This window comes from Grammomys surdaster, unplaced genomic scaffold (genome assembly GCF_004785775.1).
Source record: "Grammomys surdaster isolate TR1022 unplaced genomic scaffold, NIH_TR_1.0 126679, whole genome shotgun sequence".
Taxonomy (NCBI): domain Eukaryota; kingdom Metazoa; phylum Chordata; class Mammalia; order Rodentia; family Muridae; genus Grammomys; species Grammomys surdaster.
The window spans coordinates 1,516,177-1,533,063 of NW_021621467.1; the positions used below are offsets into that span (position 1 = coordinate 1,516,177).

The 16,887-nt window shown below is 35.1% G+C and overlaps 1 protein-coding gene across 1 annotated transcript in view; it reads right to left on the reverse strand.

Annotated features, from left to right (window-relative positions):
- LOC114615436 overlaps positions 1-16,887 on the reverse strand; it is a 36,600-nt gene that overhangs the window by 11,585 nt on the left and 8,128 nt on the right. Inside the window, 13 exon segments of the mRNA XM_028761155.1 lie at positions 293-479; positions 1,548-1,657; positions 4,049-4,207; positions 5,508-5,644; positions 6,584-6,836; positions 8,184-8,373; positions 8,775-8,884; positions 10,435-10,596; positions 10,859-11,019; positions 12,490-12,501; positions 12,866-13,045; positions 15,074-15,137; positions 16,005-16,082. Of these exon segments, the coding sequence (XP_028616988.1) occupies positions 293-479; positions 1,548-1,657; positions 4,049-4,207; positions 5,508-5,644; positions 6,584-6,836; positions 8,184-8,373; positions 8,775-8,884; positions 10,435-10,596; positions 10,859-11,019; positions 12,490-12,501; positions 12,866-13,045; positions 15,074-15,137; positions 16,005-16,082 (1,803 nt within the window).

The window sequence follows — 16,887 nt, forward strand, 5'->3', positions numbered from 1 at the left end:
TACCATAATGCCAGCAAAATAATGTTGGCTAAAATATCAATATCTAAAATCAATATCTGAAAAGAAAAATAAGACAGAAAGAAAGATAGAGCCAGCAAGAAATGATTCACTTCCTTCAATCTACATTAACAATCTTCCTTCCCAAACCCTCCTGAAATAGATCAATGCAACCCTCACTCAAAAATATAAATCTTAGGGTATCCTTCAATATCACTGACCTCTTTGAGGTATTCTCATTTCCAGGATCACAGTGAGGACCTTGTTTCCAATGGTAAAAATCAGATCCTCTTACCTTTTTGGAGAGGTCACTCCCAAATAATGAGTCCCTACAAGTTGGATACCACAGCACATAAGGGGCTATTCGGACAGATAGCATGTAGGTGTCTAGGTGATTCTTGGAAGAGGTTTTAATTTTTACCAACACACAGATAAGATTTTTGAGAAAGATGTAGTTAGGTTGTGGTATCTTCCGTAGAATACTACAAAAAGAAAACAGAGAATTTACTGTTGATTATCATACAAGTAATGCTACTTACAAAACTCTAAATACAGAGAAATATTGGAGGAAAGGTTCTGTAGACCAGATTAAAGTATTATAAGAATTAAAAATATTGTCTAAAATATTTTCTGCAAATCACTTCTCCCTATAGAATTATGGGAAACCTTAAAAAATTATGTATGAATTTCTGTGTACTACATGTATAACTGCTACCCACTGAACTCAGAGTAGTGTGTCAGGTTCCCTAGAAATAGAATGAATGTAGATTGTTACAGTCCATGTGTGTTCTGTGTATGTAAACAAAGTGTTCTTAAACAGTGAACCATTATTCCAGCAACCATGGGGACATATTTAATATCTAATATAGTATGATTCCATGTAACACTCTTGTGACACCCTGGAATATAAGAAGCAGAAAATACACTATTGACCCTATACAATGTAGTTAAAAAAGCTTCTGCTGTAGGTAAGGCAGAGATGCTGGAATCCAGGGTAAGAAATGGAAGAAAAAAACCCACTTTTACATATGAAATCATTCTATGGAGCATCATACAGGAAAATTATTCAAGGAAGTCAAAGATAAAGATGAACTCAGTAATATTAGAAAGATGAACTCAGTAATAGCTTCATACTCTAATCAATAAAATATATTTGGCATGGGCTATATTCACAATACCATGGTAATAATATTAGGATGCAAATAACCCACAGCTTTTATACATGCATAATTCTTTTAATTTGTCACACACAGGAACTCAAACCAACACTGTAAGCTGACCTGCACACAAAGGTGTAGCACACATTGTCTTTCAAACCATGACAGTTACAATCTAGAAGCCTCTCAAGAGGTGGGATTACAGACATGGTACAACACTCTTGCTTGACAAATGGACCTGTTTATATAGTGAATATACATGTCTGAGTAATTGAAACCTCCTGATATGGGACATCAATCCAATTTATAATCTTGTGAATCAAAGCCCATGTGCCTTCAAAATACATAGCTTCTATCTTTGTGCAGTTTCCCAACTGCTTACTCTATCATTACCTTTGTATAACATAAATATTTGCAACCAGAGTGTCTTCATCTTTGACACTAAGCCAATTTTCATAGAAATCAGAAGAAAGCAAGCTTCCTGGTATATTTTTAATAAATTCCTTTTTAATGAAAAACAAAGAAATATAATGGTCAATTTACAATGTAGAAAGTATCTGGGAATCAATTTTTGTTTAAAAATTGCAGTTAAGCCAGTGATTCTCAAATTGTATTTCACATCTTTTGGGGGGATTAACATCATCATATATCTTGAATAATAGATATTCCATACATTACACATTATAATTCAAAATAGTACCAAAATTTCAGTTATAAAATAACAGCAAAAAGATAGTATGGTTAAGGATGGCCACAGCATGATGAACTATATTAGTGGCACAGTTTTAGGAAGACTGAGAACCACTTGTTGAGAGTCTGCATCCTTGAGAGGTTCCCAACCTATTACCTACCCAGAATCTTTGCTCAAAAGTGGAACCTAAGAACAGGAACCTATGTGTTCTTACCTAAGACTAGAATCAAAGAACCAGAGTACTGGCTGCAGTATCAATGAAATAAATCTATAGTGTGTTCAAATTGCCTTTCCTGGCTTCCCAGTCCACACTGCTACCTGCAATCATAGATATGCACTCCACAGATAAAAGTTCTCAAAGGAGGCCATCTCAAAGGAGGCCAGCTCCTATGTGGGACATCCAGACAGGAGCCTACCATAACTGCTCTCTGAGAGGTATCAACAAGTTGCTGAGAAACGGATAAAAAGATCTTCAGAACAAATATTAAATGGAGCTGAGAGACTCTTATGTAACAGTGACGAAAAAAACTCAGGACACTGAAGGAGGTAAGGATTCCACAGGACGACCAACAGAGTCAACTAACCTAGACCATTGGGAGCTATCAAGGACTGACCACCAACCAACAACAACATACAGAAGCTACATCATTACAAATGGCACATATAAAGCACATGTGCAGCTCTATTTCCATGTGAGTTCCTCAGCATGTAGAATGGGGGCTATCCCTAAAGCTGTTAACTGTCTCTGGAATCCCTTCACAAACTAGCCTCAGTAGGAGTAGATGTGCTAACCATGAAGAGAGTTGATGTGTCAGGGTTCAAAGATAAGGGTAAAGGGGAAGGTGACAACACTAAATATTTAAAATGAGTGAATGAATGAATGAATGAATGAATGAATATGAAGCAATAAAAATAATAATAAAAAACATTCAAAAAGAAAAAACATTAACTATAATGAATCAACAACAATAACAAAAAATAACTCAAATTGTCTTCCTGAAAAAAATCAACCATTAAAATATGGCAGGGCCTGAAAATGCCTCATTCTGATTGCATAAATTGGTAAATGTGTACTTTCAGTTCACAAAAAGTAAAGCTGAAATACACAAGTATACTTGTGCTTACAAGTTCACCTGGAAGAGTGGTGAACTTGTTTACTTGATCACCCTGTATTACATATGAGAAGGTCTCACAGTTTTATATCCAGTCCTTAAAATGTGTAAATATTCAATTAATTAAATTAACTGTAAGCAGCAGTTTGCTTGAAGGTGAGAAAGGTATCTTTTTTTTTTTCACGAAATAACACGATTAAATTTTATGTTGTACCAAGGATAGCAAATCAGAAAAATGGAAGATTCCCAGATGGTATTTTGCATTTAAATTGCTCTGAATATACATGACTACACAAATACACTTGGCAAGCTCAAGGGCCAGTAGGGCCCATTCCGTACCTTTGTCTAATGCTATTAAACATGCCTACTCTCAGAACTTTATCTTTGCTCTTGATGTCTGGGGCCATTGCTCCGTAGTCTACTGAGTGGCATACTCAGATCATGGTCCAAATAAAAATAAAACAATGGTATTTGCACCAGAGTTATTGCTACTCACTGCAAGGTTAAGTGTAGCAGACTATTTGGATACAGGTTAGGCTAATACTTGTTTACTTGATACGGCATTAAGAGGGAAATATCTGGCAAAAGATATTGCTGCTGTATATTTTAGTAGAGAAGAAAAACATTTCATGTATCTACTGGTCAGAGGGCAGCATCCAACTCTCTCATAACCTATGGTAAGTTTGTGGTGTACTACAAGTTTTGTACTATAGTAATTTATGAGGAATAGTTTTTTGGTAAGTATAATTTAAGACATGTATTTTGTAAACCACATTTTTCCCACTATTATTAGTTGTTCTGCTATTAATTCACATGGTATACTTAGTAGGCAAAATCAGTAGGAAAATCTGTAATATCAAAACAAAGCCTGTTTGATATATGACAAAGTAAGCTTCCAAATGAAGGTATTCATCTGTATCTTTATGGTGAATATTTGAGCTTGTCAGATTTTTACCTACCATGCCTCTTACCCAGAGGTCGTGTGTTCATCATTCAAGGAAACTGTCATCATCAGGTAATCTCAAGGCCAGAAAGCACATTTGCATCTCTAGAACAATGCCTAATGTTGGTGATTCAAAAACCTTCCTTACCTTTAAAAATGAAGCTACAGTGAGCACTGATTTTTTATTCCAGTTGATTTGTTGTCCTTTGTAAATCTTATGCCTCAATAACCAGTATGATTTTTTATTTAAGTATTTAAATATTTCGTCAGATGCTAGTCCCTTTTCTGCAATTATGGATAACATATCCTGTGTGGGACAAGGACAAGCTTATATTATTACAGATCCAAACAGCTGAATCACAAATATGTCTTATAAGATGAACCGGAGCCACGGTAATTATGGATGCACAGCACAACAGAGTGGAATGAAGAAGACATTGAGTGTTTTTTGTATTTAGCTTCCAAATATATTTTCTTCCCTAATCCATTTTTCCCAACTTGAAACATCAAGGTTTTCTTGGAAACATATAATTCTCAAGATTGAATCACACTTCTGTTTCCCCAAAGCATTTAGGTGAATGTTCCTCTCTTTCTTTTACTTTTCTTCCTTGAATATCTTTCTTAAGCGTGCCATTCTAAGTTACTATTGGGATAAGTCTTTTTCAGAGATCAAAGGACTATTTTATTCTTTCTTTCCTGGCCTCTATTATTAATCCTAACAATTGTGTTCTTAAGAAAGCTTTCTTTTCTCACTATACTTCTGAGACTTTTTTTCCTTCTTCTGTGACATCTTATATTCAACTGTCTCTATCTAAAGATGCTGTCACATTTAAAAACACAAGCAAATTTCAATCATTCTTCCATCATTTCACTGTTTAAAAATGACCATACACAGATTTACTACATATTTGCTCTATTTTCAATTGATTATATGATTACAGTCATTGATGACTGAAAAATCTGCTCTAAAATATCTAAGGAATGGGTAGTAACTCTCATGATAAACTTGTTCACATGCAGCATAAATTCCTGCCACAGGCATAGTGCTAAAATAGATGCTGAATAGTAAATTAACACTTCCAAAGGAAATCTAGCAGCATATTTCAAACAGACTAAGCCATAAGAGATGGCAATTATATATAGCCAACAAGGATAAAATGATCAATATATAGCAAAGAACAATGTGTATAACTAATTCACTAGTAATATCAAATAAAGATCTACAGATATTTTTAATTATAAGATTGAATATTCTCAGAGGCAATGATATTAAGTTTGACTCTAGAGCAACATGGAGTCATAATGCAGCTTAAAAATTGATAGTTGGAGAATCAGCAGGAGCCTCCAAAGATCCCTTTAGTCCAACAAGCTGGTGAGTTTGGGTCTTTGCTGAAATCAGTGCAAAACATATTTCCTTTTTTTTTCATTTTTCTTTAAATTAGAAGACTCAAATATTAGTGGGATTTATTTCTACTTTTAAAAGGATCTTACCCTCATTAATAGGTTATCTATACATTCATCAGTTTGATGAAATAACTTTCTTAGAACTAAGGTTCCCAGAAATTATGTGAAATAGGACAGCTGTAGAAACCCAAAATGAAACTCACAAGTAGTGGAGTAGGCAGCATTCTGTCCAAGCAAACAATGGGTGAAAATTTATGAAATAGTTCTTGTGATGATGCTTGTGTGTTCTGAGAGGGTGTTTTTTGAGTTTTATACCCATTGCCTTCTCGTTTCTCTGAATCTAGTAAAAAAGGAAAATCATTATTTGTTGTAATTCAAATCACTGATCTCTTGCATGGCCTTAGCATTTTATATTCTACATGACTTACTTATCACTACAAATGAACAGAAAATAACTAATCAGTATTCTAACACTTACAGTAATGGCATTGCTTCATAAGGGATATAGAGTTGTATATGGTTTATATTTCTGGTATAAAACATAAATTCTTGGTTTTGCCTTGAAGGCTATGCATATAGGTGTGTGGGTCAAGCAATAAAATAGTACATTTTTTTGTACACCTGGGTGACATTCTTACTGAACAGCCATCTGCAAATCTAAATTAACAGAAGTATCTGTACTTCTCAACCCAACTTGCCTCACTGTACTTCTATTACAGCCCTTGACACTCCTCTGCCCCCCACCCGACCTCTGAGCTCAAATCTGAGATCATAGTGTCTTGGTCTCCCATTTGGGTATATTGTGCTATATTTTAAGACTTGCATGAGAGAAAAACATGGTGGCACATCCCTTTGTTCCTAGATCGTGGAAGCAGAGCCACGAGGATCTCTGTGAGTTTGAGTTCTGCTTGGTTTACAAAGGAAGTTTCAAGATAGCCAGAGGTTTTAGATAGAGAGGGCCCAATTTGGTATTGAATTGCTATTCCATGTATTATACACATCTAAATTAATACTGAATATATCAAAGTAAGTGACATATCCTTAATTTATTAATTAATTTCATTTCTGGGATGTACCTCATACATAAACTTGGGAGAAGTGGAACGAGGTACCAAAATTTGGGGGCAATTTCTAACAATAGGTAATTATCTATAACACACAGGTGAAGTTTTCTTTCACATGGTTTATGAAATTCTTCATTGGCATTTGTTATAAATCATATTTTCAGTGTTAAATGATTCTAACTTTTAAGTTATGGCTGCAGAACATCTATACACACCTATTATGCCCTCGGTGAGAAGAGGAGCAGGTGGAATTCTTGGCAGTACATAATGGCTAGGGGTGCATGTCCTCCCACTGGGGCAGCTGCTGACTCCATGTTCTATTTCTTTTATGCTCCCGAAGATACATGGAGTATTCTCGGAACCCGAGGGCTTTCGATGTGGATTAAAAAGTGGAGTTTCATACCCTAAAACCAAGTCTACGCTGAAAATTTTTGGTGCATTTTCGATCAGAAACTTTATGAGAGAAATCTGTGACAAAACAAGGCAAACACAGAGGGTCTCTGTCATTCTGCATGGTTGCAAATCACATTTTACCTATGAGTTTTGGAAGCTAAATATATGTAGCTGAAAATTCTGGAAAAAAAAGTTCATGGTTATAAAATTAATTGGGGGAATTTTTTTGTTAGATGATTAAGAGATCAGTTGTTCAACTGTGCTCATCACAGTGCAATAGTGTATAAAAGGATGATTTCCAGTTTTCACATTGTGATGACCAGTATGTTATACATACTGATCACTTGAGTAACTTTGGTTGCCCTTTGACACATTCATGGATTGCCTAGTTGTAAGAATGCTTATAGAATGACACAACTAAGGAGAGAAGATGACCTCTGAATGTATGAACCATTCTTCTGAAAGTTCCCAAGGGATGACTAAAAAGCAAGAGACAGGCAAACACATCATCTACAGAGTAACATTCACATGTCTATGATAGCTCAATACAGATGTAGTGTTAATAGATTGATCCTCATATTTATTGTGTTGGGTGGTATTTGAAATAATGCCTATTTGGAGGAAATTAGATAGTTATGGATCTACAATGAAGGTTCTTTGGAACGGTGGTTTTTCCTTCTGATATTTAATCCTATACAAAATGAGGAATAATTTCTTTTCTCGGTTAGGCTATCCTACAATATATTCCTGGCAGATCCAAGGGTAGTACGCCAATTAATAATGAATCAGAAACTCAAATACTGAGAGTCAAAATAACCACTAGATTTCAATACTGTAGAAGATTTGGTGATTCATTATAGTATTTGAAAGGCAACTATCATGGAAAAGGTACATTTTAATTTCTCTAAACAAACCATAACCAGCATCAAGAGGCCAAGGAAATATTTAATCACACTAATCAAGAGTTATAATGACCATATCTGATAAAAACAGTCCAAATTATATTGTCTTTGTTTTGTTGAACAAACCACCTTGAAAACAAGTAGAATATCACACATTCTACACTGATTACATCAGAATTAATTCTTGATTTTGAACCTGGAACCCAGGATGTTTTTAATACTGTCATAGCATTTTTTCTCACTGGTTAGTCTAAGGATATTGTAAATCACAATTGACAAAAGACTGAGGCATTGAGCTCAAATAACCATTTATATTTTACTTACCTATAATGCATCCATGATTCTTCCTCTCCAGAACTCCACCATTTCAAGGTGTACTTATTTTACAAAAGTGAAACAAAACCAAGACTCAAACCATCAACAACAACAACAAAATAATCCCAAATCTCAGAATAATCCTGTATTTCTGTCTCATTGTAAAGGCTTGCCAAAGCTAGGCTTAAAGATCATGTCTAATTACCTTTTCAGCAATATCATTTGCCAGGACATTATTGCGGTAGCAGGGAAGGCATAAGATATATGGTGCTATCCCAAGAGATAGATTGTAAGATGACATGTGGTTAACAGAAGACTTTCTTGAAATTTTATGCAATATTTTAAAAACTTCTTCCAGAAGAGTAGCATTAGGTTGTGGCAGTTTGTCTAAAAGACTGAACAAAGAGACCTTTATTTTACAACACATTTACTAAATTTGTAAATATGAAGAAAGGAGACAGAGTAATTGTGCCTTATGTATGGACCTCCATAAATAAAATGAAAGTAAGAATATATACTGGAAATACTGCTTGAAATGATTCCCCAGATTTTAGGGGGGGGGGGCGAATGACAAATTTAACTGGAATACAAAGCTGAGATTATAAGCATGGTCCACTGTGACTCCCCAAGTCATACTTAAGTTTGAAAATCTCTTCCATGTTTGTAAACAATTGAAAACATTTGCTGTCAGTCAGAATTTTTAGTGAATAATTCTGTGATATATAATCTCTAACGAGTATAAGCAAATATTACTTCTATTTTGTTGATGTTGTGAACACAATACACCAGCCATTACCTCTGCACTGATGCTAATTTTTCTAGGTCATTGACATTTTGAGTTACAGCAAGCCACTGGTCGTACAAATTAGAAGTCAGCAGACTTCCTTTTATATTTCGAAGAAACTCCTTATAAAGAGAAAAAATATTTTGCAGAAAATAATAAATTATGGAGATTACACAAATCATAGTCAACTCTAAAATCTAGTTGAGTTCCAACTTTCTCACAGCTCCCAGACTTTCCCCTAGTTAGAAACTTGACTGGTAAGTCGGCCCAGTAAGTTTTGTCCATCAAAACTGGAAAACTAAGAGCAGGTTTTCAGTTGCACTTGGATTGAAGAAAAACCTCTTCTTAGCTAAAAGTGTCTCTAGTGGACCACTGAGCAAACTAGCACACATAAAAATAACTACCTCAGATCAAATAATATTTTTCAATGCCAGAAATACACAGTTATGGTAACTACAAAAAGACAATCATAGTAAATTATTTATTATCTGATTTCTGATGTGTGGTATATCATGTCTATTACTGAAAGCATGAAATCACATGAGGTCATGGTTCTTAGAGAAGGTCCTATCACTGTTTCACTAAACAAGCATGATTCCCAATTCTGTTCTAAATATTTAAGCTAGTATTTACTGATAATAAAGCCCTTACCCACACATCAAAGAAGGTTCTCTTGGAAATGGATGGAGACTGTTACAGAAAACCATAGCTATCCAAGGTAAAGAGATCAAAATATCCCGTGGCTACACGATCCACTGTGTATATATTACATACTAACTCCTGAGCCATAGTCTCCAAACATTGGTTAAAAGAGTCAGAACGATTACACACCAGAGGATCAGGAAATCTGCTTTGACATTGGGCCTCCTAGAAATGTGGGGATGGCTTCACTTTTGATAGTCCAACAATTTAATGTGCTTGTTAAAACAATTTCTGAACAAAACATCATCCATGTAAGTAACACTAACTGAAAATAAGTGTTAGTTAGTGTTTCCCAAAGGGAGCCACCTAATTTGTAAACCAATCACAGCTGGTTAGCTCAGGAAAAGTCCATATAGTATCAAGAATAATAGTTATATCAAGTTGTTTGAACATATTTATGGAATCAGTATTATCTCATATTTATGGAATCAGTATTATCTATATAATAATAACAGTAAATGAAAAATGGGCCATAGATTTTAGCAGAAGAGGGAGATTGAGGGAAAACAAACTTAGAGCAAGGGAAATAAAGGAATGGAATGAAGTAATTGTATTTGAATTTTAATAATAAAATAAAAAATATCATTTTATTGTACTGAACATATGACAAGAGTGATTAAGAATACCTGTTGCACAGACTTCAGGACCCGCATTTGGGTACCAATATTTCATAAGATAGACACAAGCAGATCATGAGATCACACTTGGTATGTGAAGCAAAAAGATAAATGAAGGACTCACATACTCTATACTGAGGAAGAGAATGAAATATAGTTATATTACTGCTCATTCTGACTGGAATTTTGTCTGAGTCCCAATTCCTTATGCCATGAATAGCAGAGGAATCTTTGACCTTACCAGTTTTCTGTCATATGTATCTACCATCACTCAACGGAATGAATGACAAAGGAAACTACTCATGTAGACTCAGAAGAATTCTGAGGGTTGATGATCCAAGGATGTTCCCTACCTTTAAGAGCCACGCAACTACATGCACCGATTGATGTTTTATATCCACCTCTTCCCCAGAATCCAACTTTTCCATTAGTGTTTTGCACAATGTACCATCTGGAGATATGATAAATATGCCCTCAGTTATGGGTCCTTTCTTGTTTATGAGGGACAGGATGTCCTGAGAGGAAGAAAGGGAAATGCCTGTCATGTGTCGTCCACCAGAGAGCACTATTTGCTCGTGGGAAACAGCCCAACGGTGTGCACAGGAGCAGTGCAAGGGCTGTCATGGACAAAGAGGACCACAAACAGGTTTGGTGCCTCGATCTTTTGTTATACACATCCCTCTGTAATATTAACCTTGAAATTTCAGGCAACACTTACTTTTTTATTATTATTAAATTTTCCTTAGGAGAGCCTGAAATGAAGCATATGAGACATACCAGAATTGATGTGGGAACATTGCCATCATGACAGATAGAACTCAGCTCTTTTCCAAAGAGGTTTCCTCTCTTATTAACAGTGTACACTTGGTCCTGTTGGGGCACAGAGTCCCTATAGAAACACGATGTTATACGAGGTCTTTGTTTCTTATCATGTCTTCCTGTTGCATCTAAGGAGAAGAGGATATCGTTACTTGGAATAGTGTAATTTATATAGCTCTTTCACAGAACCAAATTTCAAATGTATAATGTCTCCATTGTAATGGGTTAGTCATACTGTAGTGTGTATATATTCTTATTCCCTATATACTCTTTTTAATCTTGGAGATGTGTCTAAAAAATGTTCTAGTGTTCTCTAAGACATTTTCCAGTGGGAATTCTCACAAGATGATGATGTCTAAGTCTCATTGCACTTTAAACTACATGATATCTAATTGAACAAGTTCCCTTAACTATGTACAGAGAGTTTCAGTAGTTATATCCGTTTCCATAGACACCCTCACTTTTATTCACATCAATCTGATTTCTATTCTCTTTAAATGTCATAGTGAAGCTCTTCCCATTCTGAGATTTCTTGTTGAACTTTTAGAAGTACCAATGTAAATTTATATCTTCATCACTACTTCCCATTAATTAGAACATACACATGATTATTTTTTCAAACTCTGGAGTCTGTTTTCAGCAGTGTAAGTTCAAAGCTTAGATCAGAGTTTTCTTCTTCTCTTCTAAGTCTTCATTTTGAAAATAGGATAATAAATAAATCTTATATATGCTACATAAACAAAAGTATTAAATGTAACCAAATGAGTCATAAGATATATAAATAAACATTCTTTCTCAGGGTAGAACATACTGGCAATTTACCTAAAACAAAATAGACAGACCTGAAATTACAAGTAATATGATACAGAATGAATATGATGTATAAGTTTCTGTGTGTATGTATGCATTAACTTCCACATGAATTCAAGTGTTTTTCTATCTATCTCTATCTCTTTATCTCTATCTCTATCTATATCTCTCTCTACCTCTCTCTTTCTACCCCTCTCTACCCCTCTCTACCCCCCTCTCTCTCTACCCCTCTCTCTACCCCTCTCTACCCCACAACACCCTTCTCTACCCCCTCCTCTCTACCCCTCTCTACCCCACAACACCTCTACCTCTACCCCTCTCTACCCCTCTACCTCTACCTCTACCCCTCTCTACCCCTCTACCTCTACCTCTACCTCTCTACCTCTCTACGGCTCTACCTCTACCTCTATATCTATCACATATATCTATATATAATCTATATCTATAGCATATATGTTTATATATATAAAATGTTATATATCTACTATATAATGGGTACTTTAGAAAATCAAACAATTAAAGGAAATGAGGAGAGGAAGGAGTATGTAAGAGTAAAGGGGTAAATAATGAAATTATGCTATTATTTTTAAAAATCCTTTAAAATTTTTCAAAAGCCCTAAAACTTCAGAATGAGGTCTCTTTGAAATCTAGATGCAGGTGTTAAAGACACACAAAAATATATTTTCTGAGTGAATTGAAATGAGATTAGGGTCTGAGCTAAGAAACTAATGTTACTTCTATTCTAGTCTGAAACAGATTATCAATTCCATACAAATAACTCTTCTCATTCTCTTGCAATACAGCAGTTTAAGTGAAGTACTTAGGCCATTTTCTACTTTGATCATGAAGCTATGTGAAATCATATTCTATTGGGACAAAAGATGTGTGCATACACACTTATGTGCATGCAGTGGTATCTTGGCATACCAGCTTATGTTGACTGTCTGTCTGGAACAAGTGGAATGTTCTCCCTATAATCAAGCTTGATATCTGAATATAGAGATCTCAAGTTGGACCTTGGAAATATTGTTTTGTTTTAGGTTTGTTTTCTAAACTGTCCCTCCCTCAAGCAAGAAAATAACAACATGCATTGATAGTTTATGCCAAATTGAAAAGGAAACTGAGATAATACTTGAAGGAAGGTGGACGACTCACTTTGCTGCTGGTTTCTAGCTGAGTGTCTGGGCTTTAAGATGAACAGGCCCAGTGAATCCAAGTTTTGGTCATTCACAAACAGCCCAGGCAAGGTGGGAAAAGCTGTGAAAACTTTAGAGTTCGATCTACTGAAGGTATTTTGAAAACTGGTCATTATGATGTCATGTGGATACTCATAACCTATAGGAAGAAAATAAGAATACAAATTTAAATATGAGTGTAAGCAACTCTTCCAATGAGATCTAGCATACACAGCTGTTCTATGTCATTAATCTTCTGAACAATGTAGACTGCACGCCCTAAGAATTAGGAGACTTACAGGGATACTATGACAAAACAAGGATGTGAAAGCTGAGAACTCTATAATCGAGAAAAAATTCAATTTGTCACTTTATTTAGACCCATCAGAGCACCTTGTATGGCAGACTTTTGCTGTGTTCTACTTTGAGAGCATTGAGAATTACTTCTTGTAGCCTTGATATCAATAAGGTTTTTATATAGTAAGAATCTTCCTTTACTTGTCTAGTTTAAATTAATCAATTTATTTTTCTGCATAGATAGATAGATAGATAGATAGATAGATAGATAGATAGATAGATAGCCTGGCACTCTATAAGTAATTCTATTAGCCAAGTCAAGCACTTTTTTATCCAATATTTTTTCTCATGTTGACAGCCACATTCATAAACACTCTATTCCATTCACAGTTTGAGGACAGGGTTTTCTGGGATCAGTAAAGTGGAATCGTCTCTGCTTCCTCCCTTTGCTAATCTCCTTGACCTTTGACAGGCTGATGTTGCATGCTGTACAGAACACTGAGCCCTTCTGGACACACAAGTTTTTTTGTACTCTAGTTGGGGACATGGACCTGGAAGAATATGGCTTAATAATGAGGCAAGATGAAGTTGTATGTGATAGAATCTTTTCTCAGTACATCAGATAATTTTTAATCTGAGGGTTAAGAGGAGTCACCAGAGGAAAGTGTACAATCACAAAGTTGGATGAGACAAAACATGCTTTTTCATAGAGGCATATGAACAACAACAGTTGAAATAAACTCTTTGTTATCTGCTACACCTAGGGAGGACATGTAAACACATTCAAAGAACAATTCAATGTCTTTAAGGAAACTGCAGACACAAGACATTTTTCTTGTTTGTGTGTGTGAAGTTTTCACACAAGCAGTAAGAGTAAATCTTTCTCACAACATCATTTTTAGACTGTTCCAACAAACCCTGAATCTGGGCCAGAATTACAATGACAATATTGGAATTAAATCCAAGTGTTTGATGTGCTCTCCACTGTTTTAAGTTATTTATTCTCTAATGAAACATTAGAGAGTGTGTGCTGTGTTGGGGATATCATTTTCTGGAAAGTATAATACCTTGACTTTGTCAATTTTTGATGAACCACCAATATGATTAATGTTTTGATTTGCCTTTGCTTATGAAATATATAGAATATAGAATGTCAGTGCATTATTTCATCTGGACTGAGACATATGGCTACTTATACAATTTTCATTACAAAACAGAATCAACATAGTTTGGAATAATCAAAATACTTTCTACAGTTGCCAAATTTCTTCCTGCTTACGGAAAAACTTCACACACACACAAAGTCTTGTTGCAGAACTTTCCTTAAAGACACTGAATTGGTTTTTGAATGTGTTTTCATTTTAATTTTTGACTTGTTTCTTATTGAAACTGTTTTGCTCTGATGCATATCTTTGTACCATACTGATCATGATGTCACTGAACATCAGACAAGGGAAATTGATCCGCTGAAACTGGATATATCGATGGCTATGTGCTATCATGTGGGGTTTGGGCATTACTAAAAAGTTTCTTTTGCCAGTAGTACTTTCTGCAATGATTACCAAAAGATTTTTTTTCAGTTCTTTTCTTCTGAAACAATATATCCAGAAATTTATTTTGTTTCTCTTTTTAGGAATATTATGTTTCTCCAGTGGAAAACACAGAGGTTTGAGATTTTTTTGTCACATTTCAAACTCTTTGATAATGTCATGTTGTCATGTGCCTGAGACTATATTAAAGTTATTAATTATGAATTTAATGAATGAAATACTCTTTGGTTATTTTGCTTTATAGTGTAGTTATATTTAAGACTAAATAATGAAAACATTAAGACTTCAGGGTTAGACTACTGAACTCAGCTAGTCCTTCATTAGATTTCCCTGTTATTTACCTTGGAGTGCTCTTGGAGCTTCCTCATGGCCAGGACAGAACCACAGTTGGTAATCTTCAATGTTCTGGGAACCAAAAAGAACCTATCATCACAAATAATCTGACAGTAGATTCTTGAAGAATCAACACTAACAAAGACAAATATTATTACAGCATGACTCACAGAGGTCTCTCTAGTCTGTCAGTGGAATATTGAATGTTGATTTGACATGAGCACACAACCTCCTACCCACATAGTCATATATTCCCAGTGACTCTGAAAACTTGATAAAGAACATTTGAAAGATTAAAAACAATACACTGGAACATGCACACTTATACCTCCACACAAAGAGAAATCAATTCAGAGAGAAATGTGGGAGCAGAGGAATTATATACCTTAAAGAAGTTCAATAAAATTTTAATGAAGAGAAAGAGTGAAAGAGAGAAAGAGAGAGAGAGCGAGAGAGCGAGAGAGTGAGAGAGCGAGAGAGCGAAAGAGAGAGAGAGAGAGAGAGAGAGAGAGAGAGAGAGAGAGAGAGGGAGAGAGAGAGAGAGAGAGAGAGAGAGGCAGAGAGAGAAAGAAGAAAAAAATCTTGTTGCCAGTAAGATTGGCAACCTTAACATCAGTTGTTTGCATATGACCAATCAATCTCACTTTATTACAATGCATCTATATTATCTAGTGATAGGAAAAGTTTAGCTCAATATCATTGGGCTATGAGTTTGATTTCTATGGAAATATAGACTAGAAATTTTAAAAAGTCCCTCTCAAGACTATTATTATATCTTAGATGTGTTTAGTTGCAAAGGGAGAGAATTGTAAATTATGATTTGTAAATTTATCATGATTAAGTTCCATTTGTATAATTTATATGCATACATGTTTGCACACATGTGGATCTCAAAAACAAAATTCAATTTTAAGTCAAAGTAACTTGAAAATAACTTACAGGCATTCTTATCATTGGTAGTAACTTCTTAATTATATCATTCACCGTATCCATGTTTGTTGCTGTTACACATAAAGGCTATGAAAAGTAAAGAGAAGAATAATATAAAATAACTTTGAAGCTCATGATAACAAAATTAGTTATTGTCTAATCATTACTTATAATCTACAGTCTGTAATGGCAACTTTAATATAGAATAAACATATTGTTTTCTTCCCTTGAAATAACTCTCACATTTAGAATCTACTCCAGAGTCCTAAGAAGACACCAAGAAGAAAATAGCATGAAATCAAATAATAGAAATCTGAGAAGATACAACTAATATACTGAATTCTAATACATTACCATAGTGTATGACAGTGAGTGGATAGCTATATCGTTATAGTTTCTATGGTATCAGCTATCTGAAATAAGCTTTGTAAGTGTCTATAAAACTATCCCTTAAATAAGAAACAGCACAAGTGCCTCTTCGCTACCCAGAAACAACCTTGAAACAAGACCAAAGAAAACCTCTTAATAAGTCATCCTTTCATGGTATTCACTCACTGATTATTGGATATTAGCCCAGAACCTTGAAATGCCCAAGATGCAACTCACAGGCCACATGAAGTCCATAAAGAAGGAAGACCAAGTGGGGGTGATTCGGTCCTTCTTAGAAGGAGCAACAAAATACTCAAGGCAGCAAATATGGAGACAAAGCGAGGGACAAAAACTGAAGGAGGGGCCGACTGAAGACCTTTCCACCTGAGTATCCATCCCATGTGCAGTCACCAAAGGTAGATGCTGATGTGGAAGTCAGGAAGTGCATGCTGATAAGAGCCTGATATGGATGTCTCCTCAGAGGTCTTCAAGAGTCTGACATATTCAGAGGCAGATGCTCACA